General features: G+C 37.8%; 1 protein-coding gene across 7 annotated transcripts in view; it reads left to right on the top strand.

Moving 5' to 3' along the window:
- sun1b (Sad1 and UNC84 domain containing 1b) overlaps positions 1-14,023 on the top strand; it is a 69,279-nt gene that overhangs the window by 17,306 nt on the left and 37,950 nt on the right. For 5 of the 7 annotated variants that reach the window (XM_069906171.1, XM_069906168.1, XM_069906172.1 and 2 more), the window contains exon 2: positions 6,316-6,406. The exons of the other annotated variants lie outside the window; for them this stretch is intronic. In XM_069906171.1, the coding sequence (XP_069762272.1) occupies positions 6,330-6,406 (77 nt within the window). In that variant the 5' untranslated portion in view covers positions 6,316-6,329. The remainder of the gene's footprint in view (positions 1-6,315; positions 6,407-14,023) is intronic. 7 annotated transcript variants of the gene reach the window in all.

Genomic DNA, 14,023 nt, shown 5'->3' on the forward strand with positions numbered 1-14,023 from the left:
AATTTGAAAATGGGGAAAAATTTGTTTATGGTTTGCATCTTTTGCGAGATCTTGAAATATTAAGGTGACAAGGAAATGGAGTACAGTCAGTAGATTCTTCAGACATTAAAGGATGTGGTCCTGTATTATTGCAGATGAAGTCGTTTAAAATATTTGCCGGTCAGTCTGTATATTTCATGACAGTGGAATGTCTGAAGATTATCTGCTGGAAGGCCATTTATTTCTTGTCTTGATAGAAAATGAGGGACTAAATGTAATGGTAATTGCATTTTGTAATAGTTTATCAACTGTCAAAGCTCTCCTGCCCCATGCTCAGAATTGAACACAAGAACCTGATGAAGCATTAGCGTGGCATAATTGATTGGAACGATTTTCTGTCATCTGCTTTTGCTGAAATTTAAGAATGGGAGATTTGGTAAATACAACAAAAGTCACCTCTTAAATTCATCAGTAATGGCTACTCAAAGTACAAATGCCTATGCTTTAATGAGGATGTTTTAATATCAAGCAATTTTACTTGACCATCCTCCTGTACACACCACTGCATTTAGTGTTAACAGTGCAAACCTTGAAAGATTCATTGTGCTGCACACAGGATATATGGCATTTAATACCATATAACCACTTGCAGCACAGAACAGGCCAGTTCGGCCCTACTAGTCCATGCCGTAGCAAATCCCCACCCTCCTAGTCCCACTGACCAGCACCCGGTCCATACCCCTCTAGTCCCCTCCTATCCATGTAACGATCCAGTCTTTCCTTAAATGTAACCAATGATCCCGCCTCGACCACGTCTGCCGGAAGCTCATTCCACATCCCCACCACCCTCTGCGTAAAGAAATTTCCCCTCATGTTCCCCTTATAATTTCCCCCCTTCAATCTTAAACCTTGCCCTCTAGTTTGAATCTCCCCCACTCTTAATTGAAAAAGCCTATCCACATTTACTCTTTCTGTCCCTTTTATACCTTGATCAAGTCCCCTCTCAATCTTCTATGCTCCAGAGAAAAAAGCCCCAGTCTGCACAACCTTTCCCTGTAACTCAAACCTTGAAATCCTGTCAACATTCTTGTGAACCTTCTCTGTACTCTCTCTATTTTGTTTACATCTTTCCTATAACTTGGTGACCATTAATTTAATTCATGTATCAAACCAATTTAAATTAAGTAGGTCAACTAGACACAACGCACAGTTTCAATAATGGACCAATTGAATGAATGATCAAATTTGCATCATTGTCTAAAATATTTGTGGCACAGAAGGCCACTCGTGCCCCTCATTAGGTTTGGTGCGTGAACAAGAGGAGGTTTCTATGATTCCTAAATGGTAATTCCTGTTCCAGTGCCAAGTCAGTTCAAGTTGTTTCCTCAGGTAATCACTCTTTTAGGAGAAATCGTTGGAATCTACTTTTATCCTATATTGCGCTACAATGTAGCGATTCACCATGTTGCTTTACAAATGGGCTGCCAGATTTTGAGGTTAATTAGGAATTTAATTGTGCCCTACAAGATACCTGCGAGATAGGGGCAACAAAAAAACCATTTTTCTTTCCAACTTGGTATACATTTGGGAGTTGTAGAAGAAAGACTGTTTGTTTGGCCGGCAGGATTCATCAGTATCATTCTAAACTTGGCTTCCTTCCTTTTGATATGGAGATGTGATGTGCCGTGAAGATCTAGGTAGAATAACCAAAGTCCTGGACAGAAATGGGAAGTCATGTGATGAAATTCCCCCAAAATAATTTAACTTGGGATGTCATGACCTCTAGTGCTAGAGTTTGCACATTCTTCCTGTGATGGGGTGGCTTTTGTCTGGGTCCTCGCGTGTTCTCCCACCTCCTTAAATATGTGCAGGTCGGTGCATTAATTGGCCCTGTAAATTGTCTATCGTGTGTTGGTGAGTGGTAGAATCTGGGTGATGACACTCTGAGGAGAATAAAATGGGATTACAGTCTTGTAGAGTTATTGTAAACGGAGGTGTGAGGGTCAGCGCTGACCTGGTGTTCCAAAAGGCTTGTTTCCATGCTGTATAACAGATTCTGTGCCAGTATTACTGTGCCATGACCTGACCGCTGTTCTGCAATGTATCTCCAGTTATTGAGATAAACTGCATTGGTGTCCTATATAATTGTACAAGTGAAGGGAGGGAGATGTTAAGAAATCGTCGATCACAATGTGACTTAAAAAAAATGCAAGGTGCGCTTTTATCGAGATAGTTGATATGTAGCTCTCCATGTTATTGACTATATTAAACATGGTAATGGGAAAGGTGATTTCCAATGACCATTTTGCACCTCGGTAATCCGTGATCAGACCTCTTACAATTTATACTTCATTGCATTTGCTGACGGTTTTGATGATTAAATTAGGAGTGAGAAGAGTTATTAAATTCAACGATACCCTCCTTAGCTTGCAGTAATGATTAGGCAACTGAGATAAAGTTTGCTGCTATTTACCACAAAAATAAATTAAACTTGTTCAACTTGAGGCTAAAATTTGCATTTCACATTGCCCTCCTTGTGCTTTTGTTTACAACTCAATATTCACTCTCTTGAGCCAGTTCATTACTTTTATTAGCTGACTGTCTTTTGGAAAATATTCAAGGGAATTTTAAATATTATCTCTTTGATTGTTTTGTTTTAAAAGTTTTGGCTAAATTTGAAAATGAAAACATAAATGTGGATGGCTGTATGGTACAGCTGAAGTATTGTGTTTCACAATGTTTTTGGGTGTGTCTGCTTTTGAAAATACATTCTTTGAGGAGAGTAGTCAGCTAATTTGTTTATTTTGGTAGTAGGCGCATGTCCTTCAATTGAAGGAGGTGGTGAAGGTGGCGAATACCCCACCTGTACTTTACGGGTACTTTATTACATTTAAAATCTGGAAGTCGTAGTGTGACGAGCTAATTGTCAATTTTTTGTGCAGGAATGTGTGACCCTAAACATTACTGTAATAAAACTTCTGTCACTAAATGAAGATTATTTTGAATTTTGAAAAACTTTATCTTGAAAAATGAACTGTTTACTAACGTATAAATTTCAGATTTAAGAATGAAAATTTAGAACCTTTGGCGTCGATGGTATGCTGAAATAGATGATGTAGGATAGTTCCTCACTACTTTTTACATTAACCATTTCATGCTTTAAAGGGCAACATCCAAACTCAGAAAGGGAATACATACTGTATTTTAGCTATTATTCCACAATAAGACCGATCTGAACATGGATAGGAAGGAAAGACCAACAAAACAGTGCTTTACATTACTGGGCCAAACTTCAACCTCTGTATTCTGTAATGGAGATGTGTCCCCACCATTACATCCTGAATTATTTTGACTGTTTCTAACCTATTTGCGGGGTTTTGGCAGCTGATTTACTTTTAACTCTTCTCTTTAGGTGATTATCTGAAAGCTATCATTCTCAAAAGATATTTCTGCACCTATATCTTCAGATCTTGTGGTTTAGGCTGATAACCCCCAACTTTTCCGTACTTCAGTGACAAAAGCTGAATGATTGCTTCAGGAGTTTGCTGTCTGGGATGGAGATAATGTGGTTCAGTTAAAAGTTTGAGACTGAGTTTGTTGGCCATGGAGAAGACATGGATACTGGCTCCCCTCTTTATTTGTGGAAAATGTTTGTAGCAATTTTTTTATGTTAGTGTTTGATTTTGAGAATGTTTTGAAATTTGTGTGTGAAAACCTGGGATCTTTCCTTTGGAAAGGTAGCAAATTCCTTTGAGTCACGCTGATGCAAATTTGAAGATGTGAAAGTTACAGCAATTTGTACAGATGCTCTTCTCCTTCCAATGGTCTGACTTACGATTTTCGGTTATGATATTTTATGATTTAAATTTTTAGTTTCCAGTGTGGAAAAATTTACCCAGTAGGCAAATGACAAGTGTTTTGAGCAGTTTAAGGTAGGATAGACTATGATGTTCGGTTGGTGCGGTACTGTACCTTTTTTGACTTACAATTTTTCCATGTGGTGGGTTTATTGGAGCACAACTCCATCGTAAGTCAAGGAGCACCTGTACTTAGTCATACAGCTTGGACACATTTAGTCCACCCCATAAATAAAGTTAATTATCTTGGTGGTGAGAAGTTCTTGTCAAATAGCAATGAGGTCCAAGATGAATATTTCTGCTGGCTTGGCTTATGCCCCTCTTTCTTGCCTCGGAGTCTGTTGACGCATTCCCTCAGTTACCTGCTCAATCACTTCCCTCTAATCCCTGCTCTCGTGTTCTCCAGCAGCCACCAGGATGAGGCTAAGTCCAGGCATTCATCTCTTCACATCTACTCTTTCAGTTGTTGAACGTCCTCCCTTACCAGGTGCCCCCTTCTAGTCCTAATAATTGCTCTATGAACACCAATTATCTTCCTGCCTGGTCCCACTGACTTCCTAAGTTCCTGATAACTTTTTCCCACTCCTATTTTCAGAATCCATTTATGAGCAAATGCTACATAAAACTGCCATATAGGGTTGCAGAAATGCTTTAATGGTGACCATCATGTTGTGATTAGGGAGGCCTTGAAAAATGGTTACAATTATGCCTATTCGATGGCTGAAGAACTTCTCCCAGAGCTGCCCTATTACCCAAGAAGTACATTGATCCTTACCCATGACAAATCATGAAAGATGAACATAAAAGGCAACAATACCTAACCAAAACATTTGACTTTGTCAAGTGGTATTGTGAATCCTCATATTTGGATATTCTCAGAATATGGTTGGATAGTTATTCCACTCCTCTTCTCAATCCTTGTTGCAGTACTATATTTTGCCTCCAACAATCTTTCAAATGAAACTCCTCCACAATTGCAGACACTTTCCTCCCCCACCCTTTACACATAGGAAGAGTGAGCTTCAAGAAATTGTCATCTCTGGTAATGATGGACTGAGCTGCAGAACGTAACTCCTCCTGGAGCTGCCATTCACCACACCACAATGCACATCCCAGATTTAATACATTAGTACAGAGTAAAAACCGTTCGAGGCACTTCAAATCTCTGCAGAATTGCTACAAACATTTTCCACAAATAAAGAGGGGAGCCAGTATTCGTGTCTTTTCTATGGCCAACAAACTCAGTCTCAAACTTTTAATTGAACCACATTATCTACATTCCAGACAGCAAACTCCTGAAGCAATCATTCAGCTTTTGTCACTGAAGTACAGAAAAGTTGGGTGTTATCAGCCTAAACCATAAGACCTGAAGACATATGAGCAGAAGTTGGCTATTCTGTCCATCGAGACTGCCCCACCATTTAATCATGAGCTGATCTATATTCCCAGTAAACCAAGAAACTGAACCTATCTTTTATTGTCATTAATGAAAACTAAAATGGATTTGTCTTTGTCATGAAAGTATTTTCTTAAGGCAAGGATTTAAAATTCATGTTAACAAGAGATGACTTAAAATGAAGACAAGATAAAAAGATAAGATTTATTTTGCTGCATTATTGTTCCAGGATGACCCATCCATACAGATATCTTTATAATTCTAATAATGATAAATAATCTGGTTGTTGTCAAGATTAAGAACTTATGCATATACACCAGCTACTTTTTTTCTTTTTATTTTTTTTATCCCCTTTTTGAATCCCCTCTCTCACCAGCCACTTCTGATTAGCAGTATAGGTATTACAATTCCTCCCAGAAATCTCTTCAAAAATTATTTTTGTTTTATTATCAAATGCAAAACTGCATCTGTATTCTTCTTGAAGGGTTCCCAATAATAAATGTCCCAGATACACTTTAATATAAATTTTCTTTGTGAGAAGAATCCAGGCGTATGCAGATGCCACTCATGAGCAGACATCCACTTCTCTGACCACATACTGTTTTCCTAGATGGAATCTGAATCTGAATGAGACACCAGCAACATCAACTGTACAGAAAGTTGGTAGTTTATTTGCGTACATGTAAGAACAATATATTGCTTAAGTTCTATGCAAAACCTTGTGATATGAACCCTCTGATGTATAGATCTTATGATCCACAAACAACAGTCCAATAAATGTTGGTGGGTGATTTACAAAAGTGTTTTGGCATGTTTGTAATAAGTTAATCTGGCTGTTGTGATTCACATTTTAAACACTTTGGGGTGCGACTTTAACAAATCAAATAAAAACTGAGACTTCCACAAATCTACACCTCTTTTCAAGATTTGGCTATGTGTAGATAAATGGATATTTTCTATGTTTCACCATTGTTGCTTATACCAGGTCAACAGGTTGAACACAGGTACATTTTTCTAAACTGAAATGCAGTTGGGCTCGTGTTGCTTGTAAGTATTGCATCATGTTATTTTTCACCTTTGCAGTAAAACAGTTGAGCATGGATTTTTCTCGACTACATACATACACTCCTCCTCAATATGTGCCAGAGAACACTGGCTATACTTACGCACTCAGGTGAGATTCCCAGTTAAGGTGCATGGTGTTGTGAAGAGATGTGTGCAGTGATTAATTTAGCCTGAATACCTAAAGACTATTTAGAATGACAAATTCTAAAAAATGAGAATGAAATATTGACTTGGGTTTGGAAAATTTTATTGGCATACATCAAATTGTTAGTGTTGAATATTCTCAAAACTGGACAACAGAAATAATTTAGCTCAACATTCTTCAATTTAAGATAAATTTCTGGATTAAAAGCACATTTTTAACCTGTATGGTCGCTGGGAGAATGAAAGGAAGGTCATGAGATTTTTTGGACTGAACTGCATAACTGCTGAACTTTTCAAGTTAGATGAATTTGGTAAATATATGACCTTGGGTTGAATGCCGCTCTAATAGAAGAGCATCCTAATAGTAGCCTATATGCGATATGTTTAGAAGTATCCTTGGTGCGCTGATGATGAGCCTGCCTGTGCTATTTCTGCTCTTGCTCGTCAGCAAAATGACCTAACAATTTCCTTCAGGTACAAAATATGTGCCTGAACCAATGCATGTTTGATTTTCCATAGTCTTCAAATGAACCTGATCTGGAGTTTAGTCTTTATTTTCATTGATCTTGTTCATCGTTCCTACCTACCCCTCTCCCTTCTTCTGGACCATTTGTAGCTCTCATTAGATCTTGTGATCCAGATTTAATGAATTTATTGTCACATACATTGTTCAGTATACAAATGCATTAAAATTCTTACTGCAGTCCAATAGGTACTTTACAATTAGCATAATTTTAATTGTTCCTTTGGTATAAAAATAGTTGAAAGGATAATACATGAGGAATAGTCTATTAAGAGCACAAATGTTAACTGGAGAACAGCTGATGTTATTCCTTTGTTCAGAAAAGGTAATAAGGATAAGTTTCAGCCACCAATTGAACCGAAAGTAGAACTGTTTTAAAAACATTGATCCGTGATGGGAATAGTAGTCACTGGTGGGAAAGTGTGAAGAAAATGTATCCTATTTGATATAATTATTTTGATGAGCTCAGAGTTGATGAGAATTGAGCATTTATTATGGTGTATGCAGACAGAGAGAAGCCTTTTGGTAAGACTTATCAATGTCCCTTAGACTAACTGAGAGGATAGAAATGGATAGACTTATTTCAGATTGAAGGAAGGAGAATTAGTTGAGGGCCTTTAATTTGTCCAATTAAATCTCTGTAACCTAGACTTGGGAGTGCAAGACATTCAATATTTGTGATGCTGCCTCAAAACAAAGAATTCGATGACAATAAATTCTGATTCTGATCTCCTTCTATTTCTGTACTTCATTTTTTCTTTTTAAATTTTCTCTCCCCCTCTTTAGAGATTTCCCCCTCTACATCTTTCCACCTTTCAGCCTAACTGGCCTAAACCTTGTCATCTCTGGGCCCCTCTCCCAGTTTCCCCCCTTTCTATATGTAATTTCACTTTTTAATCTCGGTATCGATAAAGGATTCTGACAAGAAGCTTTAACTGACCATTTCAACCCATGGATGCTCTCTGACCTGCTGAGTTCCTCCAGCAATTCACGGTCTGGTTACAGCTGAAGCATTGTTCAATTCTGGTCATTGCATAATAGGAAAGATGAAACTCTGTAAAGTTCATGAAAAATTGAGTACATTTCCTTGCCACATGGGCCATCCGACCCATCAAGTTAATGCTAGCTCATTTATCACACCCATCAATCCCCTTTACTCCCTCCCTCACCTTCAAGTATCCCATTGCCCATCTTGTATAAGGATATGACTTTGCCATGTTACATGTGGGTTGCCACCAGTACAACAGATACAGGAAGAAAGTGCAAACTCTAGACAGACAGCACCTGGCATGAGGATTGAGCAGATTGCTGGAGCTGAGAGGCAGTAGCAGTAATTGTTGCATGACAGGACCTTTGGTGGATTGAGGGGCTTCAGCTACCAAACCAGATTTGAAGCTGGGACTGTTTTCTTTGAAGAAGAGAGGTTGGGGGGGGGGGGGGGGATTTGATAGAATATAAAATTAATTAAACAGAGTGAACAGTAGAAGCTGTTCGCTTTGGTAGAGTAGTCACCAACAAAAAATTAGGGGGAGAGACCATGGGTGATGTTAGGTAAAACTTTGGCAGTGGAATATTGCAGACTTTATTGTAACCTTGAAGGGCAAATGGATATTAAATTTTGGAGCAGGTTGCATGGAATTATCCCACAGGAATTGTAAGTTAATGGCAAATAATTGAAAAGTAGATGGAACTGTTACGGATGGAGAATCGTCACGAATAAGGTAGGCTGAATGAGCTGTAGCCATTCTACAATTCTGTCATGACAGTTGAAATTGGCACCCTATTGTCTTGTTACTTGGCCAAGTTTTCTTTGCCTACCTATGTCAGCGGAGCATGTTTGTTTTTTTTAAAAAAGTGGGCAATTTTATCAATGTTTTTGAGAAGTAGGTTTCAGTCCACTTGAGTTCCCTTAACATCTCCACTGATCTACTTTAATCCTTTTTTTTTTAAAGAATTTTACTGACAGACTGCATGATCTTTAAGGATCCTAAATCCTAATTACAGTTATCTTAAACATCTCCATTTACTTGTTCCATCACCCTAAACTGCATTCATTGCTTTGAGCAATGCAAATAATGGAACTTGGAATGGGAAAGTTAACACAAACCAATCCTGCCTTATTTCCAGTCATTGCCTTTCTTTGAGAATGAAGAGGTCAACTATGAAAGTACCAGTTGTTTTATGAGAGCATGTGCAGTGTGCATGTTACTGCAAGCTTGCAGCTGTCATTGCTTCAGAGTTGTTCTTAACACTACTGATACTTGTTTAGTATAGGATGAATGAAGACACAGATGCAGGTTCATCACAAGTGTCACAAATACTTAATATGGAAAGTAGACTATTGTGATCAAAAAAGCCTTTGATTTAATAATTGGCATTTGAAGTCCAGTGATCCTATAAGCTGAATGAAAGGCTTACAGCCTGGCAACGGCACTGTCCTTGATTTAAAAATTTCAGGAGTAAATTAACTTTATACTTGCTTGCATAACCAGGATGAAAATCTAAAGTTATTTAGTAGTTAAGGAAGAGACAATCATCCCACTTTTAAATATTATCTACTTCCCCCCCACCCCCTGAAAAGTGTTTGAAAAGCATTTGAGTTGACACAGAAAATTGAAGATTAAAATTTGGCTTTTGTGTGTGTGCAGAAGGAAGCAGAATACTTCATTTGGTTGGCAATGTGGATTTGAAAGCATAATGGAGGAATTTTACCTGGCATGTAATGGTTAATGTATAGTCTTGGAATAGTCAAATTAATAACATTAAATATTTGTGCGGCGTGGTGACCGCAACACTCTTACAGTGCCAGTGACCCGGGTTAGAATCCTGCGGTGTCTGTAAGGAGTTTGTACGTTCTCCCCGTGGGTTTCCTCTGGGTGCTCAGGTTTCCTCCCACCCTGCAAAATGTAAGGGGGTTGTAGGTTAATTGGGGTATTTAGTTCCTAGGCCAGAACAGTCTGTAACTGTTCTGTAATTTTTTAAAAAGATAAAAGTTAAAATTTAATTGCAAGCTTTTGTGGAAACAATATTTTGGGTGGAAGTATTTAATCAAAATTGGGAAAGAGAAACAAGTTAGCTTTAAAATGCAGCGATGGGGGAAAGGGATAGATAGAACAGGATGAGATCAGTTTAGAGTTGGAATAAGCAGTGATCACCGGGTTAATGGAAGAATTAGAGAATGATAATGTAGACAAAGAAGTGTAAAACTTTGACATGCAGGGCTGTGCTAATAGGAGGAGAAAAACGGATCACAAATAAAGTGACTCCAGACAAATTTATCTAAAGGCGTATAATTAAATATCGTCCAGAAAGCTACAGCATGTTCCAATCGAGTATGGGATGCTCTTCCCCAAACTTCTGTTCGGCCTTGTCATAACAGTACAGAAGGCCACTGATTAGTCAGAGTGGATTAGTGTTTGTGGAGAAGTAAAGTGGCAGGCAATAGAAACTGATTGCCCTGGAAAATTGAACATGGGTACCCCACAAAAAGATTATCTGTGATCACCCAATTGTGTTTGATTTCTCCAATGGAGGAGAGACCATGTTGTGAACATGAGATTGGGGGAAAAAAAAGTGTAAGTGAATAATTACTTAACCTGTAAGGAGAGTTCAGGATCCTAGATGGCAAGAAGGGAAGAGATGAAATGACAAATGTTCTGTGGTTTCATGGGAAGCTGCTGTAAAAAGAGGAGTGGTTGGAGGGGAGGGAAAAATGGATTGTGGAGCAGCAAAGGTAATGTTCCTTCTGAATGTTGAAAGAAAAGATGTGTCCAGAGAAGGAATCTTTTTAATTTGTGTGAAAATTGATGGGGATGATCCATTGGGTGTGGTTGATGTTGAGGTAGAATGTGAGGACCAGGGAATTCTGCCCACTATGATAGGGTGAAACTAGCTTAGGAAGCATAAAACTCTCAGTGAAAAAGAAAAATGTTCATCTGTGGCAAAGTCAATCAGACTCTTGCCAAAAGCTTGAGTTTAAGATTCCTTAGACCAGCATAAAAATCTAGGCTAAATTTCCAGTGTCGTACAGCAGGAGAATCAGTTTAATGGAGATGCAAAGCTCTAAAATGACCCTTGATCTAATGGCACTCCTGTTGAACTACAGCAGATGAGCTGTCCTTGCCATCCCAGCCAAATATTTAATATTCAACCTCACAAAACTGACCTAGTCTAATGTTGCTGGTTGTGGAAGTTTGCTTCTGTGCTCTAATTAGCTGCCATGTTTCCTACATTTCAGGAATGACTGCTTCAATAAAGGGTTATAAAGTGTTCTGATATTGCCTGAAAAGATTGTGGTGTAGAATCCAAATGTAACCTATTCTATTGCCAGTGAAAGTTTAGTTTTTGTATGTACTATCATTTGGAAGAGAAAAGTTTGTGGCCAGTGTTCCGACTGACTACTGTAATGAGTATACTTGGTTAATATGAATTTGATTCTTTGTGATGAGTATTAATTGCTAATTTAATTCAAAGCAAGCTGGAGTTTGAGAAAGGAGCCTGATTGATTTGGGTGTTCTACTGTTGACAGCTTGGAAACTTTTTGAAAATCATGGTTTGATTTATTTCATGTAAGAAGACAGTCAACTTACTATAAGTATCTCATCATAAACTTTTTTTGACTTGCTACTACCCACCAAAGTATCTGAAGCTAGAATTGATGGCAAGTATATGGGACACAAGAAGATCACTTAATATTTTCCTACACCCCAATCTCCACTCCTCATCTTTAACTGGAACATTTAACCTTACTATTCGAGACTCCTTAAGAATATCCTTAAAACTCTCCCCAGAAACTGTCCAAAAATTAACCCTCAATTAACATTGCTGTAAATGAATGATCTGACTATACCTTGAAGGGTTCAAACCCTTAATTATGTATGTTTTAGCTAACATAATTAATCAATCTCAAATTAGATTATGTGTGAAGTATTAACTTTTCTCATTTTCATGGTTTCTTGCTGTGTGCAAGTTAGCTACATCACCTTGACTGCGTAGTTTTTAGTGGCTCTGTGTCTATAGGATATGTTATTACATTACTCATGCAGGGTTTTCTGTAAATTATTAATACATACAATATTTTTTTGGAATATTTTAATTGTTTTTTTCAAAATTCTTTATATGTGTGTATGTGCATATTTTAAACAAAACACCCCCCCCCCCCCCCCCCACCTCCTTCACAGCATAAATCCATGCACTGTCAGGGATTACAGTTGGGTTTTTTTTTTAAAGTCTTCATTGGGGAGGTCACTTATGTTTTTATAATAGTAGCACTTCTTTATTTAAATTTCTATTTTGGCCCCTATATAATCCAAATATGGTTGCCATATTTTTGTAAATGCATCATATTTGTTCTTTAGATTGTATGTGATATTTTTTCTTCTTCATTGGTATACAACTGTTCATCTGTCTTCCATCATGCCATCTATTGAGGGGAGTCGGATTTCCAAGTAATTGCAATACATTTCTTAGACACTGGAATTTAATTAGTTTCTTACTTATTTCAATAAAGTTACCCAATAGATAAAGCTCCAAGTCATCTGTGAATGTCACCTGTTATCCTTGTTAGTATTTCAGTAATCTCAAGCCAGGAAGGTCTCTTCTTCACACACGACCACGTAGCATGTACAAATGTTCCTATTTCTGTTCCACATCTAAAGCACATCTCTGATATTTCAGATTTTGATCTATATAGTTTCTGTGGTGTTGGGTATAAATGATGTATAAAATTGTATTATACTAATCTATATCTTGCATTTATAATTGACATCATGCTCTCCAAACACCAATCAGACCAGCATCTTTCCATTATTGCAACTCCTAAATACGACTCCCATCTCTCTTTCTCTCTTGATCTAATGCATACCACATTGACGTGATTCGGAACAACTAGTTTTGTATGAAAGAATAAACATGTTCCCTCTTGTCACTGCAGTTCTATGTATTTCCAAGTAGTTAATTCTGACTTTATGTGCTCGTGAAGTGAGATTTCTGCATTGTTAAGAGCACTAAATTAAAAAAAATACAAGAGGAGAAATCTCAGTTGTTCCACGATAAAATACTCAGTTGCTTTTATCTATATGGGATAATATCAAATTTTCAATCAAAACTATTAATGAAGATAAATTAGAGTGAATGCAATTTTACTTTGGTAGCTATAGATATGCTCGCGAAATACCTAGCTGGTAGATGACAAGTCGTAGCTATTGGATAGTTAGTTACCATTATTGCGTTTCCTTGATTCTTGAGTTGTTGGTGGACCTTTTGGCAAATTGTATAAAAATGTAACATTTAAATGTGAAAACTTGCAGAGCTTGGCTGTTTTGCAAATTAAAGAGTACAGTAGAAGTCCAAAAATACAGATGCCACCTGAGAATCTGGACAACTTAAATGCTCAAAACTTTTTAAATTTGGTGAGCTTTTGCATGTGTCCACAGATGCATAAAACAGCAACAAGTGACCACTCGGTGCTGACTTTATTTTTGTTTAAAACTGTTTTTGATAAATAAATGAAACGTGCTCTATTTACTGACAAATAAACTATCAAAATCTATTCCTTCCCCTTAAATTTGAATTTTAAAAGTACTGCCCGAGAATCTGGAAAATCCAAAAATCCGGACCGACCCAATCTCTGAGCAGTCCTGATTTTTCGAACTTCTACTGTACATGGTTAATAGAGTGGAAGAATAGAAGGGTCTTGGGGTTCAAGACTATAGCTCCTTCAAGGTTGCCACACAAATTGATAGGGTGGGTAAGAGGTATTATTTGGGGGATTGAGTTCTAGAACCATGAGGTAATAATGTTGCAGCTCTATAAAACCTCACTGACAAAAGGCAAAGGAGGAAAAACCCAACACCCAACCCCAACCAACCAATTTTCCGCTGCAACCGTGTCTGCCTGTCCCGCTTCGGACTTGTCAGCCACAAACGAGCCTGCAGCTGACGTGGACATTTACCCCCTCCATAAATCTTCGTCTGCGAAGCCAAGCCAAAGAAAGAATAAAACTGGTTATACCACACTTAAGAGTATTGTATTCAGGTCTGATTGCATCATTATAGAAAG

Source organism: Narcine bancroftii, chromosome 12 (genome assembly GCF_036971445.1).
Source record: "Narcine bancroftii isolate sNarBan1 chromosome 12, sNarBan1.hap1, whole genome shotgun sequence".
Taxonomy (NCBI): Eukaryota; Metazoa; Chordata; class Chondrichthyes; order Torpediniformes; family Narcinidae; genus Narcine; species Narcine bancroftii.